Source organism: Chelonia mydas, chromosome 4 (assembly GCF_015237465.2).
Source record: "Chelonia mydas isolate rCheMyd1 chromosome 4, rCheMyd1.pri.v2, whole genome shotgun sequence".
Lineage (NCBI taxonomy): Eukaryota > Metazoa > Chordata > Testudines > Cheloniidae > Chelonia > Chelonia mydas.
Window position 1 is genome coordinate 30,540,202 of NC_057852.1, and position 23,546 is coordinate 30,563,747.

Here is a 23,546-nt window from a genome sequence, read left to right on the forward strand (position 1 = left end):
CTGGCAGCTGCGGGGTGAGTCAGGGTGGCTGGAGCAGCCGAGGCGTCCTGCCCCCGCAGCATCCCCCAGGGACCAGCCGCTGGGCGGGAGGCCGGGGCTCTCTCTCACCCGGGTAACCAGCTGAGCGGGTTCTCTCCTCCCAGCCCCAGCCCTGTGTCTGCGGAATGGGAGTCAGGCCTCTGGGAGGGGATGCGCGGGAAATGCACATGTAACCCACCTGCGCACGGTACAGCGGGGGGGGCTAAGTCCAAAGAAAGGGACGGGGGGGGGGGTAAGAAGAGATGGCGTTTTAGTTGAACCCTGTGGGGCGTCAGTGGGAATGCACGAGAATGAAATAACTGCAGGCGTGGGGTGCTTTCCAGCAAAGGATCTCAAAACACTTTACAGAGACTGTAAAAGCGACAGAGTCCTGGGGCACCTCAGAGACTAACAGACGTATTGGAGCATGAGCTTTCGTGGATGAATGCATAATGCATCCAACAAAGTGGGAATTCACCCATGAAAGCTTATGCTCCAATACGTCTGTTAGTCTATGAGGCGCCCCAGGACTCGTTGCCGCTTTTACAGATCCAGACTAACACGGCTACCCCTCTGCTACTTTACAGAGACTGGCTAGCAGAACCACACCTCCACTCGGTGTGAAGGAGTGAGACACAGGAGTTCTGTGACTGTCTCAAAATCACACAGCAAATTAGGTGTCAAATAGCTGGGAATCTCAGCTAGATTTTAAAAAGAAAATAGGTTACGACCGGGTTGTTCGTCACTCTCATGGAAAAATTAAGGCAGGTCACGCGTTTTCTGTCACCCCTGACTTTTGCTTAAATCAAGTTTTCCATGGAAAGCGTCTGTTGAACACGGAACATTCCGACTAGTCAATTTAGGGTCTAAACTTCTGGGTTTTCTGTTCTGATGAAAAGTCAAAATTTTCCATGGGGGAAAAATGTCTGCATAGCTCCATAAAAATATAAACATAGCTCAGGTTTAAGTGATGAATTTTGGAACAGGCATGCACCCATGTAAGCCTAGAAAACTCCAGATTTCATAATACATTTCATATTGGTGGTGACTGTCTTATCTGTGAAAGATACTTCTAGCAAAGACAAGGGACTGGGACTTGGACTATCTGGATACAATTCCAAGCTCTGCTACCAGGTTCTCATATGACCACTCTCTCTACCTCAGTTCATCATTGGTCAAATGGGGATACTACTACTTCTCTACCGCACAGGAGTACTTCCAGGATAAATTTGTTAATATGCAGCTGGTTTCAGCTACTACAACACCAGGTGGCCTAAGGACATTGACTGAGAACTCCAAGAGTTCAATAACCTCTGCATTTGTCAACAGAAAAACAAAACAAAACACACACACACCAAACTTACATTTTTTATTTTCAGATTGGGCAACATGAGCTTCCACAATGCTGAGCTAAAACAGGAAGCTCGCTCCTCTTCTCACACAATATGCCATGACCGCTATCACAGCACAAGGACTTTGGCCTTGATGATAAATTCATAAACGGCGGAAACACTATTTTGCCATACTGAATTTGCAACAGTTGGGTTCAGATCAGTGAAGTCTAATCCAGCCACTTTGGTCTAGGTTGTTTTTTTGCCCTAATTTTACCCAGTCCCCCTTAAGAGGTCTTTTTAATTGGAGACTGGAGGAAGATCTGTCAAAACCCCACTTCATCTGTACGCTCTAGCCACACAAGCCAATGGGGTTGTTTTGTGTCAAATATTTCAAATATCTGCTGCAGAAGATCAACCATGATTATAGAAAGTATAAACCTCCTCTCCCCCACCTGTCTACCAAGCATTACCTATTTTCCCAATTAGATCAAAGATCAAATAGTATATTACCGCAGTACGTCCCTTTGGCAACCATTCCTATCTTAATGCAGGTATGACTCCATGCGTATAAATCCCTTCCCACCAAATTCCCAGTCAAAATACCCGTTTTTTTGAGACAGTGATCTTTACACACTGCCAGCTGGCACCATGCAGGGGAACTATCCGAGTCTTAATGACTAAGGAATCTAACCTTAAAATTTAAGGGGAAAAATATCAAGTGAATTTAGTGCTTATAAGAGATGCCACTTCAACATACTGAATTCCTCTGACTTTAATTGGACCTGCACATTGCTCAGCACCTTTCAAAAATCAGGTCTCTTATTTTGGTGCATGAGTAAAGATTAAAAGGAGACGTAGGCAATCATCACCTCCACATACCAACACCCTCCCATACCTTCGCCCCCGATAGATTTGTATCGGTGCATAGCCATGCTTTCTGGAGATTCCTTTTCAAACCTTTGCAGCAGCAATTTTTCTTTAATAATTACAGAGCAATTATTTCTTAAGCAGCCATATTTATAGGCATTCATAGCTGTAATAGCGTAATGGCAGGGTCGATTTTTTTTTACTTCGATTGTAAGCTCTTTGGGGCGGAGAGTATCTTTTTGTTCTGTTTTTGTACAGCACCTAGCACAATGGGGTCGTGGTCCATAATTAGTGCTCCTACGTGCTTCTCTCCCCCCCACCCCCCGCAAATCATAATAAATAATAACTCAGCTACAATGGAATGAGTGTCATTTTTGCAATGTGACTGAACTGGCTGTTTTTAGTAGTATTTTACCATGCATTCCACTGGCCTTTCATAATCAAGGAAGTTTCATGCCAGTAGGTTCAAGCACGAGAAAACCTAATTTTGGCATAACACATCCGTTTTTTACCCTTGACAATATCTCCATGATCAGTGGCAGAATCAATTAATTCAACCTTTAGTCCTTGTACAACTAACTCACTGTGTTCAGTAAATTGTAAAAGCAAATTTACTGCACTGAGTTTCTTGTGGTTTTTCTTCCTAAAGCGATTAACACAAAGTTCTGCCATTGCATAGTAACATGGCTGTTTTGTTGAGGGCCAGCAAGGTATAGAATGCTCTACCGTGAGTAGTAACGCGGCCAAGCCTGTTTTTTGGAAACTAAGCCATGGCAGTAATGAAACAGTTCTTCTCTTTGCTGCTAACATCAACTAACTCACTTGGGTTCCAGTAACACATATTTAATGTAATTAGTGGAGAAAATGTTTTACTGATGGCAAAATCATATCATGAATCTGTATACTAACACACCACAGGACCCTTGTCTTTTAACACTGCTTCAGGTTCATTCCCATCATTTCCGCTACATGTAAAGTTTGTCCCACAGCCTTTTAAGGTATTTGGAATACATTTACTTTTCCTCTCTAAAGTCTCAGGAACTATGAGCTGCTTTCTAGCAGCTCTTAGGGTTGTACAACATGTTATTAATGATGGTGAACAGGAAAAGGGAATAGATTTAAATCTTTGGAAAATGAGAGATGGGTTCTAGCATTTGATTTGCAAGAATTAATATGCCATTGCAAGAAATAAGAGCCCATTACCCCCAGAAACACTTTGGTCAGCATTTCATGTAGTTCAGACTTTTAAGTCTGCACATTCCCACGGACTCTGCTTTGGGCTGCTGTTGCACAGTTCAGGTCCAGCTCAGCAGGCTCAAATGCAGCCTTTTCCCATTTACTCCATTGCCCAAGGCTACTAGGAAATCCAAACAAGAATGTTTCACTTCCAGATGAGACAGATGCCAAGAGTAAGTGGCATCTAATTCTTTCCATTGAGACTCACATTTTGTTCTACATATAATATTGTTGGCACACCTTAAACATCCAATTGCTGTTCTTCGTGTAGTTGAGCTTCCACAAAAAACAAAGTTGAATGGTGTGTGCTTTATTGCTATTGTGTAAAGTACGCAAAAGAAAATCAGACAAAGTAATTTAGAAAAAGAGGTACTGCATGGCTGTGCAAATACACTGACATTTATTTGAAGGTCAATCATTTTAGTCATTAAAATGGCACAAATTATATTAACAGAAAAATGTGATAATCTCTTCATTATTTGCCTTTTGTACTATGAATTTCCATTGAAAACTTCAGATGAAAGTTTTGTAAGTCACAGGCTCCAGCCTCCATCCATAATAAGCTCATTGCCAGTCATGTAGGCAGACTGAAATCATAAGAGGAAGAGTAACTATCATTTATTACTAATAAACAGAGGAAAAGGCCAACAATTATTGCAGTTAATTTAACAAAAACATTTCCTCTATCTACAAAAGGTCCTTTAATCTCCACAAATACAACAGTGGCTCTGAAAATTTCAAAGGATTTAGAACCTTAAAAACTAAAAGCTTTTAGCCACCACAGTGGGCAGTTGCAAAGTAACAAATCATTATCACGCGGCTTTAGGAATTCTGACTCTTACAGATGGTTGGCACAAATGTGTCATGGAGGGACCACATGACTGCTCAGAAGGTGGAGTTATGACATTTGGCCTGCAGCCATATCACTTGGCACTGAGAAATCATTAATTCTCATAGGCTAAGCAGGGTCTGACCTGGTTAGTAAGTTAGAGGAGAGATCTACAAGAAAAACCCAGGTGGTGGAAGAAGTGGTGTTGCTGATTGAGTAGGAGGTGCTCTTTCCTCTGGATCAATACCAAACCATATTGAGTTCAGATTGAATACTTAAGTCCTGACCACATATGGGCAAATATCCTATTAATAATAAGTTCTACCAATAATATCAGACTGATAGGATTAGTCTCGTGTGGCCAAGATGAACCTTGAGAAAGTGACAATTGATAGAAATATTGGGACCCAAACACTTTCCTCAAGCGATTCTGTGGGACTCAAAAAGATTGTCCTAACTACTGGGTAATTTCCATGGCATCTAGTCCTATTACGTGTGCTGTTAAACTAGTGTTGGCGTTATTTGTGGCCAGGTTTGGGTCCACTGTGTGCCCTGTGCCACTACTATATCCTCTGGAGGTAGCCTCTCTAGACAGGGGAGGGTTTGTAGTGCAGATATTTGTAGCAGAACGATATGTTCCTGCATCTTCATTTTACACCATCACTTGCTGGTGACTTTGATTGTTTTGAGGATGATTATGGCCCCAAAGCTATAATTATTATTTGTCCTTCCCTGAGAGATCTAACTGTCTCACCCAAACATTTTGTTGTTGCGTACTGTATTCAGGTTACAGATCCACTGACTCTACTGTATTGAAGGTGCACTTGTGGGGGCAATGGGAAAGGACTCCATACCTCCCAGAACTGTGCTGTGCACAGCCAGTTTGTTCAGAATTCATGCAAGGTCCAGAATATGGTCCTCCGTAAATAACGACTTAACCTTCACTTTCACAGCCCGGAAGTAGTTCACTGTTTGTATCTTGGGCTAGATATATGTATGTCAAAGTATGTCAGTCTTCTATTACTGCAGTAATCTGCCTCCAAGGCTGTGTAAGGGCCTGCAAAATAGCCTCCCTCTACTGAGAAGCCACAAGATGGGGTGGGATTCTGTGGGTCACAACAGATTTTGTTGTACAGTACTTACTTCATCAGAGGCCAGATATACAAAGAGGTGGGCCACTTCTTCAGCAGTAGCCATCCTACCAGTCTTCTGTCTAGCCAGAAAGTCTTTCAGGGCCTAGAGATACCAGAACATTTCATGCATCACTGCTACACACTGAAATATGTAGCCAGGATGACTTTGTGCTACATTAAAAAGCTATGTGGTCAGATGGCCACAAGCTCATAACATGATTACTGTGCAGATAGTACATATGATGCCCAAAGAAAACACTGGCCGGGTGACTTAGGGTACATCTTCACAGGGATAAAAAGCCTGAGTCAGCTGACAGAGGTTCACAGGGCTTGGGCTCCAGGGCTGAAACACTGCTGTGCAGACTTTTGGGCTTGGGCTAGAGTCTCAGCTCCAGGACACTGTGAGCCCGTCGTCTGACCTGGGCCAGCCATGGCCATGCTGTGGGTCTTTTATCCCCGTGCAGACAATACCATCAGTGGTCTAAGCTTCAGAGTTGCAACACACCTCAGGACCCTGGAACCAGAGGTTTAAATTCCAGTAAGGTCGACTCAGCCGTTTCTCCTTCTGCAGCAGACAGAATTCTGTGCAGAGGTCTTGCAGATGAGAACCTAAGAACTCAGGTAAGAGTTTGCCAAAATCTTCCTCTTCTTCACTGTTGTGTAGTTTACTGCACATCAGTTTGTTGCTGCCATATGCGCAAGAAGTGGTTGTATTGTACTGGCGCTGTAGACCTAGTATATGACTGTAAAATATTTGGGAAGGCCGCAGGATGAAATGCACTGTGGTTTTCTTTAGCATAGTGTCATGGAAGGACCTGCTGATGCCACTCTGGGCACCAGGTGACCAAGCAGCCAAAGCACAATCACTGCTGTTGCTAGTCTTGAATGCTGAGATTTAGGCAGAAATGCTATTCAATTTTTCCCAAATTCTTTAACATAATTTATATTTGTGCATGAACACAGCTAAGTAGCCTGCTTACCTGTTCTGGGTGAGGCCTGGCTTGGATTCTCTCCCGTAGAGATGGAGTGTCAACAGTTCCTAAGCAATGTTCAAAATTTAAAATAAATACTCCACTGCACCGAACATGAGCAGTCATGACAAAGGACTTCATCACCGTTAATCCTATTATTTATACACTGCCATGGCTGTATATGACTTCATAACAAGATTGGGATAAAGTTTTCAAAAGAGTCTAAAAGATTCAGGACTCCAAATCCCACTAACTTTTAATGAGAGAGGGACTCTTGAGTGGCTGAGAGTCATTTCTGAAAATGGAACTTACTAGCCTAAGTCACAGAAGTGCTTTTGAAAAAATGTTACCCACAGCTAGCAAAGAAATGAGCAACATCCATTCCCCAGTGTGTTTACAGTCTAAGCATATGAATGGAAATAGCAAAATGTTAAAACTGCCTCACTATTCCAGATAGTGACAAAGAGAATCTTTATCCTGATAGTAATCTATGCAAGAGGACACGAGATGATTTATTACCATCAAGTATTTTTCTGGCAGCTCACTTCCTTAAGCAATTTTACTGTGCTGATCATCACCAGGGATAGGTGATGCAGCTTTGTTTGATGCCATTGAACGTTCACAAATGAGAATACAAATCAATAGTTCAAAAAGAGATTGTGGCATTCTCTTGGCTTAGAGAGATACTATCGTCGTACAACGTGGACTTCTAGTTACCTATCCCAGTGTATCCTCCCATTCCATTGCAGTGACTAGGCACCTATGCGGAGAAAGATCAGCACAAGACATCGGGTTTCACTTTGAACGGGGGCGGGGGGAGGGGGGGTGAGTGTTTAAGGTGACCACTATCTTGAGATTAGCTTTTAATTGCAAAGAGTTTCGGAAATGGTCCTTGATTTGTGTAGTATTTTATTTCTCCCCAATGTTGTTGTGAGTGGGGAGGAATGGAATTCAGTGGGAAATCAGTGTTGTGATGAAGTAGCCAGGCAATACTTGAGAACTCTCTGAGAACACCTTCAACCTTTATATTCTAGGCATGTGCTTCATCTCTAGTCAGAGATGATTCTTGGCTTGTACAAGCGGTTGTATAGATAGAAATTCTTAATTCTGCCAGGTTTCAAACACTCCCCATTGAGATCTTCTGCAGCAGCAGGACTAGCTTTCTCCCTTGGCATTAGCAAATAAATTAGTTTTTGCTCAGCTTCTCATGTAACGCTGACAGACCCTGGTTGTTGGCAGGCAGGATCTAACCTGGGGCCTCTGGAGCTTAGTGCATGAGCCTCTACTACATGAGCTAAAAGCTAGCTGGCTGTTAGCTAAGGCTGTAGAGCAGACTCATTTTATCTCTCTCTCTCTCTCTCTAAGGGGTCTCAGTGCCACTAGATGGGACAGTACACCACACCCAGGAGGTGAGTGGGTTATACTCACACTTACATAATTCAGGTGTTCTTTGATGTGGGTTTGTTGCTCAGCTTTAATGAGCCTCTGTTCCACACAGGCACAGAGAGGAAAACATTCTACAGAATTACCAGTGCTTTGATTTGGCCAATTAAAAATAATTTTAAGGGGGAAGCAGTCCTCCAAGATTGCCTCATTCCTCCTTTCTGTTGTCCCTCTCCGCCAAAGTACCACTCCCCTCCCATTATGCAGGCCTGTGCCCTGTGTTAAGGAGGAAGGATGAAGCACCTTCTTGAATCTGTGTTGGTTTCTTCAGTTGGCTATACAAGCACTTTAGACCAATGTAAGGTGCTCCTTCCACACCAGGGACTGAACATGCTGCCTCTCCTAGGCTCTAGTAAGTGTCTTATCTGTTTGTTAATTGTTAAAAGGTGATGCTGGTGGGATGTGAAGAACCATGCACAATTCATGGTGTGCAAAGAGTTCTGCAGGTTTTCTGATTTCTCACCCAGAGTTTCACCCAAAGTCCTATATGAACAAACCCCCAAAGCTCAACAGGAAACTCAGATGAAACTGCAAAGTTTATGCCTGTTTTCAAGTTGAAAAGACATTTAGTTTTGCATGGCTGCAGTGGAAACCCCAAACTGGCCTAAGGTCACTCAGAACAGTACCAGTATTTTACAAATGGTTTGTGAACCTTTGGGGGACTTACTTACACAGGCCCTGAGCACCTACAACTCCAAGGAAAGTGAGAGGGAACTGCTGATGCTCATCACCTATTAAAATCAGGCCTTTTGTCTGATTTTGCCAGTTTGGGGTTTAATGAAACCCCACTGAAAATTACTATTAAAATATATATTTGCAGCTCTAGTTTTGATGCTTTAAAAATAAAAAGCAGGTTAGATTTTGTAGGTGTGCATGGACACACCTGTGGTATGTGTCCTTTTGGTTGCCGCTGCCATACTAACTTCACTACACTCTCACCAGGCATGCAAGCCCCACCTCACTGGCTTTTACATCACCCAGACCTAGTCACATCCAATTTTGTCTCACGATAGCAAGACATCAGGAATGAGGCAATCATACTTTCAGCATTCCTAATCAGCTACTGAAAGCACCATTTCCCCCTTCGTCCCCCAATCTGGTTCTCTAAATTGGGACTTTCATGTCCAAATAACAACTGGTATAAGACACCATCAAGATACTCTGGGGATATGTAGGTGTGCTATTATAGGCCAGAGAGATTGGAATGCTATAAAAATAGCAATTCTTAATTTTACATTTCAGGAAATGCCAGAAGATGCCGGAAAACAGAACTCAGCTAAGTGTTTAACTCAGCTTAAATGTGGTTTCTCCCTTGACTGCTGATGCCTTCAGCAGCTGTTTGCAGGTGGTTGGGCTGTTTTCAAGTTTCATTTTCTATCAACAACCTCAAACTAAATCTGGAGCATTAAATAGGCCAGGTGGTGTGTAGTTTTGAGCTGACGCTAAAGACAAACCTGAGTTTTTTCAGTGTCAGCTCTAAGTTTACAAAATGCTGCCAGGACGTACTTACCCGGGCATATGCAGTTGCATCTGATGCCTTGTTCAATGAAGTCAGCAGCTACGGACTTGGTTAGACCAATAATTGCTGCCTTTGAAGTGCTATAGACACATCGGTTTACAACTCCTGAAAGAAGAGGTTAGTGTTAGGGTAACATGAAAATAAAAATCACACTAAAAACCAAAGAAAATGGTTACATTCCCATATGGATCTGCTTTTGGGCTCTAGCATTTTCTGGGCGGCATCTCCTTGAGCAGAGGATGAATGACAAGCTGGCTAGAGTGCTGACTGCAAGACAAAGGAATCTGCATGAGTAGAGTGCCATTCGAGAACCAGGATACAGCAGCGTACTGACCAACAGCACTGAATGAAAATGTCTGAGGGAAGTAGCCTCGGAAGTTTATTTTAAAAACTGCATGAAGATTTATAAAGGAAAGGGAATGATCTGCCCCTCACACATAGAGCTCTTGTTGGGTAGCCCTTATGCAGTTGGTACTAAGGAAGCAGTGAAAAACAAGAAAAATTAAATAATGTGTTATGGTACCACTAAATAAGGCAATAAATTGCATCATTCCCCACCCCTCCCGCCCCATCTTGTGCATATTCATTGTGATATGATCTTTAATCATATGACCACATACGGTTTTTTCCACAGTACCGCTACCTCATTCACGGCACAGTGGATAGTGCTCACTGGGTGGGCAGCTATTCACAATTCCTTTTATCCTGATCATTCAGACCTGTGGCCCCATGCCTTAATTACTGCATACCATGCAAACCTGCACTGAACACAGAATTATTAATTTACTCATGGACTTTCCTATGGTGCTCTCATTGTAGCAACTTAGCTCTTTACAAAGATTAATCAATATTTCTTTGCACAAAACCCCAGCAAGGTGGTATCATCATCCCCATTTTACATATGAGGAACTAAGGCACAGAGATTAAAGCCAAACTGTCTAAAGTGTCACTTAAATTTTGGGTGCCCACTTGGAGATGCCTAGGGCCTGGTTTTGCAGAGTACTTGGCATTTTATAGCACATCCTATGTTCAGAGCAGAGCTCCCCCGGACCTCAGTTGCAGTTGTGAGTGCTCAGCACTTCTGCAAATCAAGTGTCAAGTTGGATACCCATAAAATGAGCAACCCACAGTGGCTACCTGCGTCCAGCATCACACAGGAATTCTGTGACAGACACCGGGTAGAATCCAGCTCTCCATGGTAGCACTCAGCTTCCTAAACCACAGAAGAATCCCTTTGCTTCCTACAGTCCTCTCCCTCATTCACTACAACCTTCAACTTCTGCAACAAAGGAGGCAGGGGCCCTACAGACAGCAGCCTCCTTTGCTTGCACAGCCCTGTTTCATCCCCAGACCACTGTCCATTCTGTTCACTGAATGAGGTGGGAATCCTGTGAGGAAAAACCGCATGTGATCACGTCATTAAAGGCTACATCATAATGCTTATGCACAAAGGGGCCAAAAGGAGGTTACACTTCTGTATTCAGTCCCATCCCTCCTAAAATAGGTGCTTTCAAATTTGGACTAACAAAATATTATTCCACAGGTTCAGAATGTCAACCTTGGACACGACCTAGGAATATTGCAGGCATGTATATGGCAAAACAATCCTCTAGGAAGTCTGTTACCTTTAATGCTGGATGCCACAGAAGACATGTTGATAATGTTTCCAGATCTCTGTGCAAGCATCTGCAAAACAACCCACAACCACCATCAAGCCATTCAAATAAAAGCTATTCTGCCCTATATATATTCTGCCACCATTCCTCACAGTAAGTGGTTGTGGCGGTTCAATGATGAGACAGAACACAGATTTATTCAAGCAAGCAAGCTGGTCAGCTGAAATGGGCTGCTGCCTGTCAGCTTTCCACCTTCCCTTTTATTATATTTCTCCCCCCTGCGCATTACCTACTTCCACCGCAAAGAGACACAACAAAGGAATGCATGACTTTGATTAATATTCTTATTTTTCAGCCTCTATCTACTACAATCCTAATTCTCAGGCCTTGAGGCCAGGCCAAGGAAGCTTCCCACGATTACTGTCCTTTAATTAACTTCCCAGGGTTCATATCTGGTCCTCGTCCTTGGACGGAGCAATGTGTTGCTCCTACACAACGGTCAGGGTGTGCCCTGACTGTTTCCAGGTGGATGGACTAAACATGAGCCTTCAAGTGGTATTTTCTTCCACAAGCAATTTCTCAGATTTGCAGGTCAAAATACTATCCCAAAGGGCGGTGTTTGGCTCCTGCTTCACAGCTTTGAATTAGTAACCCAGTCAGATCAGTCTTAACCATGTTACATTTTGAGCTCTCTCATTTTCATCAATTGTAATACCCACTTTTTACTATGTACTCCCGTAGCACCTCCCTACAAACAATGAATTAAACCTCAGAACCCTCCTTTGAGCTAGGTACATATTTTAGAGATGGAGAAACAAAGGATCAGTGACGGCAAAAGTCAAATACAAAATCTGTACCAGAGCAGAGCTAGAAACAGAATCCACTTTCCCTGATTCACAATTAACACTAGAGCATCCTTCCTCTCCTGAGCTTCATCTCACTAGAGAATTCTTGGTTATTACACTGCAGTGACCTCTCTGCCAATCAGAGTGGGGGAATGCTGTACAGTTACTGACACAACTGTACCCTTTTCACAACTAAAATGGCTCAGGGCAATTAGTAGCCACAACATAGGGATCTGCATAATGGATGGGTCTTTCTCCTATGGAATAGCTTTGATAAAAGCTGGGATCTAACTGATGAAGAGGCTTTCAAGCGAGGCAGTTATCTCCTAAGAAAATGACACACCTGGGACAATAAAAGCTTCTCCAGTAGCAAGATTCACCAGGCTAGGGGTCCATTCAAAACTTGATGAAAAAGAATAAAAACAAAAGTTCAGTATATTGCATTTCAATACATCTAATGAGGTTCGAAATTAGATGAAGGATGGTCCTATAGTAAAGCATTGGACTGGGACTCGGGAGAGCTGTGTCCGATTCCTGGCTCTGCTACAGACTTACTGTGGGACCTTGGGCAAGTCATTTAATCTCTCTGGGCCTCTTCCCCCCTCTGTCAAATGGGGATCATTATAAATCCTTTCTCCCACCCTTTGTCAATTTAGCCCATGAACTCTATGGGATAAGGACTGTGTCTTATTACTTGTATGTTCAATGCCTAGCAAAATGGAGACCCCAATCTTGCTTAGGGTCTGTAGGTGCTCCTGTCATAAGTTATATTCATCAGTGATATCCATGATAATGAAGATATTTGAAACAAAACATACTCTTTCTGATTCTGAAAGAGGAGGAGAAGCAAATTTTGGAAGGCGATCCAGGTTCTGCACCACTCTTTCAGATGATTTGAGCACAGAGCAGAATAGGAGGGGATTCTGTTTCTCACCTATTCTCTCCACAAGGCTGAGGCTACTTCCAGGAGCTCCACTATCTTCTCTGAAGAGGCTGGAAGCTGCTGAGCCCTGTGGGACTGATGCCAGCTCCACTCCCCACTTTCAAGGAACAGGGCTTTGTGTGTTTTTAAAAATGGGGGGTGAGGCTGGGGATACGGAAAACACTCCCGCTGCTTGCTGGGCTCCCAGATTTTTCTCCCAGTCAGTTGTCAGGAAAGGTGAATTTTCTGGGACCTTTCCTGTTCCAGTTTGCATGGTGGGGAAGAAAAAGGCAGGAGAGCCTTAGAAACTGATCACTGCTGGTTCTGCTCATCCCTGGGTAGCTATTTACTTCCTTACTATTGCACTGGGTAAATTTAATACAATTGTTTCCATTTGAAACATTTAGTTCAGTAAGCTATTGTATACTATAAATCCACATACACACAGCAGGGCATGTGCTTCTCAGCCAAAACACTCCCCCTGCTACAAACATGTTCAAGCATTCACCTACACTTTGTACCCCAGCATATTCAAGGGGTGGGTATATTCATTGACAAATGCACCTTGTAGCGAGCTATTGCTTGTATAATCCTACAGAATTCTAACCACTGCCCTCTGATTCACTGCTGCCTTCATAACTCCCTTGCCAGGTGCCCAACAAGGACATGACTACCATAGCTTCTCAATCCACTCACTTCTCAATTCTTCTCTCTCTCCACCCCAACCCTTCTTGTTCTTGGGGAAGTTTTAGCCCCACCCCAGTGCATATTCCACTCAGCTATATCTGTTATTTTCCGGGTAAATTGGCATGTGCACCCAGGGCGTAGGTAGGGGAGGGAAAGGCGGAACCTAGACAGAATAAGGAGATTTCTTCCCCAATGCCGCTTCAGAGCACCAGACTCAGGTGGTGTTTGCCAGTTAGAGCGAGTCTCTCCCTAAGTCAAGTATTATGCAACAATTTTAAAAACAATTATTTTGGAGAAGGGTGCCCAACTTGAGAGGCCTTAAAGGCACCTGATTTTCACCCACCCTCTGACCGTCATGCCCTTTTAGGCATCCCCCATTGGGCACCCCAAGAACTGAAGCACCCCAAATCAAGTAGGCCACTGTAATTAGCACAATACTCTCTGGAACTGAGGGTCTGAGGAAAGCAGGGATTGGAATTGTATCATAACCACCGCAGGGTGCATCCTGTTCACTTTGGTGACAGCCATCCTTGGGCTATTTTGGCCTTCCAGTATGTTCCCTGTAAACACCTCAGCCTGTGGCCCAGAATGTGGTGGTTATGTGACAAACAGGAAGTATCCTCAAGCTATGGTATAATGGTACAGGTGAGTTGTTTATCTAATGGGAGGGGTACTCCCCTATTGAAGTAGTGTGTTGTCGATGGTATTGAACAGCTCTGCAAGATAGCTTCCTGTTGTGGATGTGGGGGAGAAGTCACACAATTACATCTGAATCTTTACAAATATTTTTGCAGAGAGGGTGTAGCCTTATTGTCTGCGTGCATGTTGTAGAGTATTGCTTTCCCATGCGGCCTCTTACTGCCCTGCATTTGAAAATGATTCTAAATACAAATTGTACAGTGTAAAAAACCTGAATTAACTCTCTCCATATGCTAGTCTGAAAGGTTAGACTCTGAACCAGGACTGAATTAAAGCAGTCCTAGGCACAAATATGATATGAAGGCCCTCCGTGGCCACACCCCCCATATTTTCACCCACCATCACGCTCTGATAGTGCCTATGACTTAATACTGCCCAGCTTGAAACACACCCAATGTCTTTTACACTAAAGAGCATTGTAGACAGAGCCTTACCTTGGGAAGGAACGTCTTGATCATTAGATACATGCTGCGAACATTGAGGTTCATTGTGAAGTTCCAGTCTGTCTCCTCACACTCCAGAATGGTTCCATGGTGGACAAAACTGGATGAAGTGCACAAAAAGCAATGGATTATTTCCTGTGCCTTTTCTGTATAATTTATATTTTTTCTCCTGCTCCTCTGGAATAACTACCCCTCCAATCAAGGTTGGACAAGACTCTTCAGAGGTTATAATGCAACATGCAGCTTGCACAAGTTTCCTGTAACTGGTATATGTAGTTCAAGACAGTCACAGTAAGCCACCATATGCATATATAAAGATTTGGTAATAGGCAGAACTAGTAATAAAAAAGGGTGTCACTGAAATCATCCATCAAAATTATTGGTCAAAAATTGACATTTGAAAAATTTCAGTGAGTGCTATAGTACTGTATAAAGATATTTTTATTTAAATTTATCTTTTCCAAGTTAAAAAACAATGTATGATGTGAGCTCTCCAGTCTGGAGAAGATAATGCCTTTATCACCAACATATCCAATGGAGTGATGATGAAGGGTGCCCAAAAGAAAGCCCGGAAGCTGAAGGCTTCTCTCTGCAAAACAGGAAGAGCACAGACAACACTGCACTCTCCCCCCACTGGTCTGCCACTAGTAGTGAGAAGGTAATTCAGTCTCCAGAGCCATTGAGTCTGTGGCTTGTCTGCTTAGCTCACCCTCAAAGAGGCCAGTTGTGATGGAGGATTTTGTTATGCAGACACCAGAAAAGCCTTTGTGGAAAGGAGAGGATAGACATAAAATCAAACAAAATGCCTTTGGGGAATAAACACTGGAAGGAGAAGGGAGTTTAAAACAATAGGCTCTAGTTACCCTGCAACATTGCAGAGGACATCAATCCTTTCAATCTCCTTGGCCAGATTTTCTATTTGTTCTTTGCTGGTGACATCCAGCAACCGCGTTTGAATGCCTATAAAAACAAAATGGTTTTATTTTGCTTTGGTTTGTTAAAAATTAATAGCCTGATTTTCAGAGGCGCTGAACGTCTGCAGTTCCCCACTGATGTCAGTGGGAGTTCACAGGTACTGAGCAGTTCTGAATATCAGACCATAACATGGGTACCCTTGGGTAATATGGCCTTTTACCCCCACCACCTCAAAGCTCCACTGTTTCGTTAAATTGTCCCAATACTGAATTGCTATCATAAGAAGAGCACGGAGTGCTATTCAAGGGCCAAGAGGGGAGTCAGAAAAGACCACTGATGTTATTGTAAGAGAAGAACCACCACATGAGCAGGTGTCTTCTCAGAAGTGGAGCTAATGCCAATCCACTCCCATTTCACAGAAACTCAGCCCACTAAAGCACTCATCACCGTACTGAATTACGACCATTACACGACCACAACAAACTCTCACTGGCCAATTGCAGCCACAGCTCAGGTCACGGTTACCTAGTAATCGTTGTGGGTGTCACATAGACTCCAGATCACAGCACATGCGGTATTTTATTTGGAACCAAGAGGACTACGAGCCAGGCTTGTACAACTCATTAATGAGGAATATGTGACTTGTGTAAGTCATTAGTCATCTTGTTACCTGGACGGGGTGAGTCATAACTATGCTAAATGGGATAGTGGGAAGCACATATGTTTGATAGTCAAAGCCCTCAGGGCATGCACATAGTGTGGGAATATTGGCTAGTTTTAAAATGTATGCAATGTGACATTGATGTCTTCGGAATGAGCCTACCAATATTTATAAACAAAAAAATGTTTATTTTGGAAAAAATATTAATCCACCTTCCGAGCTGTTTAAAGAGGCTGCTTGGGGCCCTTTCCTGTGTGATTTAACTTTATCTCTCACATCCACAGGCAAACACAGTTGATTCCAAAATGGAGATTGCTCTGACCCCCTTCTAAACACTTTAGAGTAGAGCCAGCCCCACTGTAACATAGTTACCATAAGGTAGAAAGCATAAAATGCCATCTGCTGGCAGAAATGCAAACAGCAAAAAAATGAAATCCTAAATTCACAACTGATCTCCAGAAAGGCATACCAGAGCCTACACACTATTCCAGCACCCTCATGCAAACAACTCCCATTAAATCACCATGATTCATTTCCTGTGCACTGTGATGAAAATACATTATTTTGTGGTTTTATCATCCACACCTATTTACACAGAGTTTAATAGCTACTGTGATGCTAGCCTGGTTGAGTGGAAAAATGCTAATGAAGGATCATAAATCATTCTCCACTGGAAAAACCTGCACGTCTTGAAGCCAAACGGACAAGTTCATGTACATGTTCTAACACACCTCTGGTAATTTCTCTAGGAAATATGTTAGCAAGAAAGCTAACTTCTCCCTGGCAGGCTGACTAACAGTGGAGTCGTCTCTTCTGTATTAAGTTGAAAGTCTGACATATTCTAATTCCAGTCCTCAAAGGAAGAGTTGGGATTTAAGAAGTCATGTGTCTGAAGTTCCTTTTCCCAAGACTTAGAGGGGTAGGGACTGCACAGAACTTTGATTCCACCTCCCGGTGTTCCTGCCAGCACAACTCTGCCTGATGTGTCAGAGAGTAAAATATCCTACTGAGTTTGAGAAGTCATGAAATTCTTAGAGGATCAATTGGAAATTCCCCAGAATGCCGTGAGTCACCCAGAGGCTGTTTGCCGTGAATCTGGCTAAGAGATTGTTATTCGGCCTTCTCAGTGTCAGGAATGTATGTAAGGATCAGAGATCACTTTTATTCACTAAGTTAATTTGGAAGTATTTTCGTTCTGTTTCATTGTGTATACAGGATTGATTTCACCCATAGTTTTTATGTTAGACACAAAAATAAACTTGTGTTAACGATTTCCCTGCCTTGTGTCTAACTAAGGAACAATGAGGTGAGTTTGTGACCATGAGTAGTTGATACATACTAGTATGTATCAGCAGGGAGAGAACTCTTAGTCCTGAGCATTTATGCAAATATAATAGGGGGTGATTTAGTGACAGTGTAATTCACATTTAAAAGATACACCAATTCACACTAGTGAACAACTACGATGCCATTAGTGCCATTAACTGGTCAAACTGAAATGCAGAGCACTAAATCTGATTCTTATGTAGCTACTGAAGTACGTTCTATAGCTCAAATGATAGAATTTTGTGATTTTAGCACTAACATCCCAAAGCTCAAGTCCCATGATTGAAACAAGAGGTAATTAGATTTGTCAGTCAGCCCAATGGCCAGGACAAGTCAGTGAAACGGATGCTATCGTAAGGAGCGGCAGCAGTTAACAGCTTCACTAGTGCCTAGTAAAATCAGATGGATGGGGTTACCCCATGTACCTAGTATATCCTTTTTGAAATGCTGAAGTTTCAGTGGAAAACTTGCATTCCTACACCAAGCCTCCACATTCTGCTGCAGCAGGGAAAAGACCAGATGCAACACGAAGGAGTAACTGACATTATTAGTTTCTACTGCCTTTAGAATTCTGTATTGTCCTCCAATGAAATTTCTACAAGCAGCTTACAAAATACAAGAGAGTTGGACTTAAGTCGGTTGTAAAGCATTTACCTGAATACCCCTCCAGTTCTTTCAGCTTGGGCTCACTGATGTCGGTAGCAATGACCTTTGCTCCTTCTTTTGCAAAAGCCTGAACACCACAAGCAAAAGGAACCATTAACATTTAGATATTTTAGGTTTTACCAATAATCAAGGCTGCCTTCTCCTCTCACTTCCTTCTTGGACTGAAAAAGGAGCTGGCTGAAGGCAGCCAGTCTCTTGCTTTTCTTTTTGTACATAAACAAATTTCGTGTATCTACACCTGGCTACCTAGCCAAACACCCGGGTTCCAGCAGAGCGTACCCAGGAGAGGGGGGAACAGAACGTACGATTTGGGTTTATCCCCCAAAGCAGGAATCTGTAATTAAAGCACAGGGTCCCATTACTTGACCCAGTTGAAGGAACAGATATAAACAAGAGTGTGATTGATCCATTGGTCTCAAGTAAAGGCAGCACGTGTACTGGACAGTAGGTCCCAAACGTGGAGGGGCTGATCCTAAGGTGCTGAAAATCAATGCAGCACTAAAGACTTCAGTGGAGCTATGCCAATTTACAACCGCTGGGGACCTGGCCCACAGTTGATAGAAAGTGAGTGCTTTTGTATAGTGCTTCACATCCAAATCATCGAAGAGTGCACTACATAAAGAAACAACTTATTAATGGTTCTGTTCACTACATTCAACAGAATCAGGTAGCTATTCCTGAGAGACACCCCTTAATACTAGGGACCCTCATCATCACCTACATGATGTCTATTGGGAGAAAACTACTTGTTCTGCTCCTCAGAGTGCGTTGTTGACAAGCGATTGCTATACAACAGACTCACCTGCTGATCACAGAAGCAAGAAGCTCTCAGAGACAGACACACTACCCCCAGTAAGTGGCAGTAATGCAGTTTCTGAGCGTATCTATCTACAACTATGATGTATCTTTAGGAGGTCAGGCATGCCAACTCCCATCTGTAGCTTATTGCATATTTACAAAAACAATTATTAGGAAAAGGAATCTGTTTTGCAAATTAGCTATTCCCAGTGAAAGGGTATTTTAACGCAAGTGACAGGATTAGCAGTCCCCTGGCAAAGCCTGTGAAAATCAAGGTTTGTGACGACTAGGTATCGTTCATTGCCTGTCTCATGCTAGCTTTGCTAGTCCCTCTCCGTAATTTAGTACAGGCAAAGTCATCTGTGGAGAGTAGAGCTGATCAAAAGTAGAGAAAAATAGCAGAAATTTCAGAAAAAAATCCATAAATGTTTTTCATTTTGCTTTTCAGAATGGTTTGGACTTTTTGTTTTCTCAATTCTCCACTGGATTTTTATTAAATGAAAATGGTCAGGGTTTGGAAAAACATCTCAATGTGACCAAGCTGAGCAATCAAAAACTACCAATAGAGCAACAGACTAAATCTTTCCATTTAAAGTTTGCCAAAAAAAATTCAAAAGCTTCAGATGGTCTCCGAAAAAAGAGTCTTTAAAAAAATCCAAGGCCAAACGTTACGGAAATAGGTCAGGCAGAAGTTTTTGATCTTGCTCTTGTGAACGGCTTGGCATCTGCACATTCCCTTCATCTCCCACAGATCAACGAATGACATTCGGAACCAACTGGGATTGAGTTAAATGAATTAACAAGGTACACGAGGGGCCACCACATTCCACCTGGTGCTGTTGCCACAGGGATCCTTGAGACAATCTACTAATTGTCTGACCTCCAAGCTGATACAACAGGAAACCCTGGGACATCACCTTCCCAAAACAAAGCAGCTGAGATATTTGATGAAGGTCACTGATGGCATAGCCGCCTTCCCGAGAAGCAGCAGCTGCAGCTCTCTTCAAAGCAGGAAGCAACTCATGGCTAGATGCCAACACCGGTATGCCCAGCCAACCCAGCTGTGAAGATCTTCAGGGGAAGGCTATTTATAGAGCACCAGGGAATTTTGACAATGTGACTCTTGAATGAATTTTTCCAGAATGGAAGCAAGGCTCTCATGGTGTACCAGTAACATTTTTTTCATGTGCTTTTCATGGAAAAGTTGAAGGACTTAGCTTTTAATTTAATTTCCAGTTTGATAAAAGACAGCTCAGTATAGGTATCATTGAGCTAATCAAAACAGCAAAGCTAGCAAGGAACTAAGAGGGGGAAAAAAGAAGAATGAAGCTTTCCAGACTTACTATAGCAGCTGCTCGTCCAATCCCTTGTGCGGCTGCAGACAGCAATATTACCTTCCCGTCAAGCCGACCCATGCTGCCCCCTGCAGGTATTTCAACATGTTCTGTGACATCTCTCAAAAGGAAAAGGCATTAATATCAGATCCTGGGAATCAAAAACAGATGCAGTCTATAACTGAACAGGTGACTTGGAGCATCTATCACTAGAGAGAACTGGAAAGTACCTTGTTCTTCCCACAAGAGAAGAAAAGTTTTCAGTATGGCTGTGTCATACATTGGCTTATAAAATGAGAACTTTTAAAGCAAAAGCTTTAAAACAGAACTTGCCTGATCCCTGTAGGCAGATCGGAGTCTCCAGTGCCCCTTAGCAGAGTGTGACATCATCAACAAAATGCCTGATGGGCTACCACACTGAGCAACTGGACACTGTACAACAAATATAGGCATCACCAGACAGGATGTCCAATCAGTCTGAGCTGTGGACTGTTTCTCAAGAGACCAAGGATCTGAGATCAGAGTTGAAAACTGAGGGAGAATTATCATGCCAGACCTCCTGGGTATCTCAGCCATAGCTTTATTTTAGAGGTGTCCCTTCAATAAAGGGAAACTACAATATGTCACAGACATTTTGTCATTAGTTAATATCAGCAGGACAAATTCAGGGTGGGATTTTTAAAGATGCCTAAGTGATTTGGATGCCCCGTGTCCATTAGAATTTAATAGGAATTAGGAGTCCAAATCCCCTTGGTGAGTTTGAAAGTCTCAACCTTAAAGTTGATATGAATAATATACATACTTTTGAGAAGCGAGATGAAGTGAGTCTGCATGCCTGGACTTCAGGATAGTATCAAATTAATCTGAAATGCAGAGTTTTCAGCACTTCTGTAGGAAGTGACATGTTTTAGGGAGTTGTAGGATATTTTAATTGAAATAAATCTGTCAGAGGTTAAAGTGAATTTTAATGCTTATTACAAGTAGTAAGTGTACTTATGACCAGCCAGCGTGGGTGGGACGTGTGTGTGCAAGCTCCCCAATGTCCTGGGACTCTTTGCAGCTCTGGGAAGACTTACCAGTTATACCAAGTTGGTGGCTTTTATAAATTCCAGGTTTCCAAGGCCAGAAGGAATCATTTTGATCATGTAGCCTGACCTTTTGCATAACACAGGCCATAGAACTTCCCCAGAACAATTCCTAGCTCATAGGCCGAGTGAAGCGAGTCTGTCTACAGAGGTGTAATGGGATACCTTTTGAAAACCACAACTGATCAATTTGAAAATTGCAGGGAATGTTCTAGGTATCAATGGGCAGAACACTATTAAATTGTGGTGAGAATCCAAAAAGCAAAAAAGCCTGATTTCCACTGATTTCACAGTTAGCCCATTTGGTGCTGTAGGCAAAGCTCTCTAGTGCCCTCTGTACTGCCTATACAGATAACAGACGGCAGCTTCCTAGAAGGTCACGGGCTTCCTTGCTTACACAGAACAGAGCTGTACACCCAGCCAGGCCCCTGGGCAGTGCTGGGGTCCTAAAAAGAGAAGTCCCAGAACTCATGGAGGTGCTGGCCATGCACACCGCGAGGCAGGGGCAAAATCTCCTCCCATTTCAGTGTTACCAGTTCAGCAATTTTGTCACTCAGTCCAGCAACGTTTTAGGTCTGCTTGAGATTTTTCAAGCTTTTCCTCAACAAGTCACTAAACTGTGAGCCTTAATCAAACCTGGTGACATCCTGGTGACGTTTGCTACATCTATTGACAACATTTCTAAACTGGCAAGTGAGAGCTATGAGGGGGAGGGGAGGATGCCAAGGGGGACTGAGGGTTAAGCAAGGGGAGGGCAGAGGATATATTGCAGGTTAGCAGTAGGGGGAAGGGAAGGAATATATTTGGGCTGAGAGCTGGGGGCAGAAAAGGGGAGATATTGGAGTCTGGGGCATAAGGATATTGGGACTGAGGGCAGGGGGATATTGGTTGTCAGGGTAGAATAAGTGGCTTTGTAATTGGTGGGGAGAGTGAGATCAGGGACTCATGATCAGCCAGAAGAGCGGGAGTGAAGGGGGCCTGGACAGCAGGCCCTTGTGCTCTGTGTGGGGAGACTAGAGGGTCCCTGCTCCCTTGCAGGGAGCTAAGTAGCTTCTGTGGGTGTAGCTCTGGGCTGCTCCCGACTGCTGGCGCCAGAGAGCTCAGCTGTGGGATGCTTCTCCAGGATGTGCAGAACAGCCCCAAATCCGGGCTTCCTGTATCTGGAGATGCAGATGCTGCTGTGAGGGAGGGATATGAGCAGAGGGAGCGATGGTGGCTGAGCCAGCTCCAGACTCTGGAGGGTCCCCTTTGGCCCTGGCTCCCTGCTCTGGAAGGAGAGGGGGCTGCTGGGTAACCAAGCTGCCATTACTCCTTCTGGAATGGGCCCAGAGGCAGCATGAGGAGACGGTGCCTCTGCCACCCAGTGTGGACCATCATCTCTCCCTCCAGAGCAGGGAGCCGAGCTCCGGCCCCGGCTCTAGGTTCCAGAAGGAGAGAGGGTGGCTCAGGAGCCCGAAGTGTTGGAACACTGCCCCAGCTCCTCCAAAAATGTCCCCGAAGGTCGTCCTGGAGCGTCCCGGAACGACCCAAGCCCTGCCTCGGGCTCCCTCCCACTCCGCCAGCCCCCCCCGGACTTCCCGCTCGCGCTAAAAGGGAGCTGGAGAGGGCACAGAGCTCGGCCGGCAGGAGCAAGGAAGCCCGCAGCCCTACCAATAACGTGGCAGCTTGGCAGACGATATGCTCGTTAGGAACGACCCTGATCGTGTCCGCTCATTTTGCTTTTGATTTAGGTCGGATTTTACACCGTGTCTCCCGCTCTCAAGGCTTCACGCACTCCGACAGCTGCCCCTTTCCCACCACGGCAGCAGGCAAGCATATAAAGGCACAAATCAGTTTCTCAACCTAGTCGTCAGGGCTTTCCGGGCTGCTATTCCAGGCGACACGAACAGGAGGAAACGTGCGGAGGCTGCAGAAAGCCACCCACCTCAGGATCGCCACAGAGATCAGGCTTCAGGCTCTACCGACCCGTGTACCGGAGCAAAGTACAGGCTTTCAGCGTGAACGCTGGGCGCTGTCCTTCCGCGGGGGAGCTGCTGGCCAAAACAAGGCCGTTCCCCGCCGAAAAATTCAGATGCTGCCATCTAGCGAGGCTGGGGATACAAAAGCAGGTCTTGTCGCTCAAGAGAAGAAGTGAAGTTTGTCAGCCTGCCCTGGCAACGACTCTGACCAAAAAACCCAACCAAAACCCAACAGTGACTG

The 23,546-nt window shown here is 43.9% G+C and overlaps 1 protein-coding gene across 11 annotated transcripts; it reads right to left on the reverse strand.

The window, feature by feature from the left end:
* Positions 1-3,811: 3,811 nt before the first annotated feature.
* BDH2 (3-hydroxybutyrate dehydrogenase 2) lies at positions 3,812-23,451 on the reverse strand. 11 transcript variants are annotated; one of them, XM_043545268.1, is made up of 11 exons: positions 21,098-21,134; positions 20,596-20,663; positions 20,272-20,351; positions 18,119-18,197; positions 15,426-15,522; positions 14,554-14,662; positions 10,976-11,036; positions 9,342-9,455; positions 6,398-6,456; positions 5,428-5,520; positions 3,812-4,042 (listed from the first exon to the last, which is right to left on the reverse strand). In XM_043545268.1, exons 3-11 carry the CDS (start codon positions 20,341-20,343, stop codon positions 3,989-3,991), a joined length of 738 nt encoding a protein of 245 aa, XP_043401203.1. In that variant the 5' UTR covers positions 20,344-20,351; positions 20,596-20,663; positions 21,098-21,134; the 3' UTR covers positions 3,812-3,988. The 11 variants fall into 11 exon arrangements, with proteins under 11 accessions (XP_043401203.1, XP_007054449.2, XP_027689359.2 ...); XM_007054387.4 differs by lacking the exons at positions 20,596-20,663; positions 21,098-21,134 and adding an exon at positions 23,190-23,451; XM_027833558.3 differs by lacking the exons at positions 20,596-20,663; positions 21,098-21,134 and adding an exon at positions 22,998-23,451.
* Between the last annotated feature and the right edge of the window lie 95 nt (positions 23,452-23,546).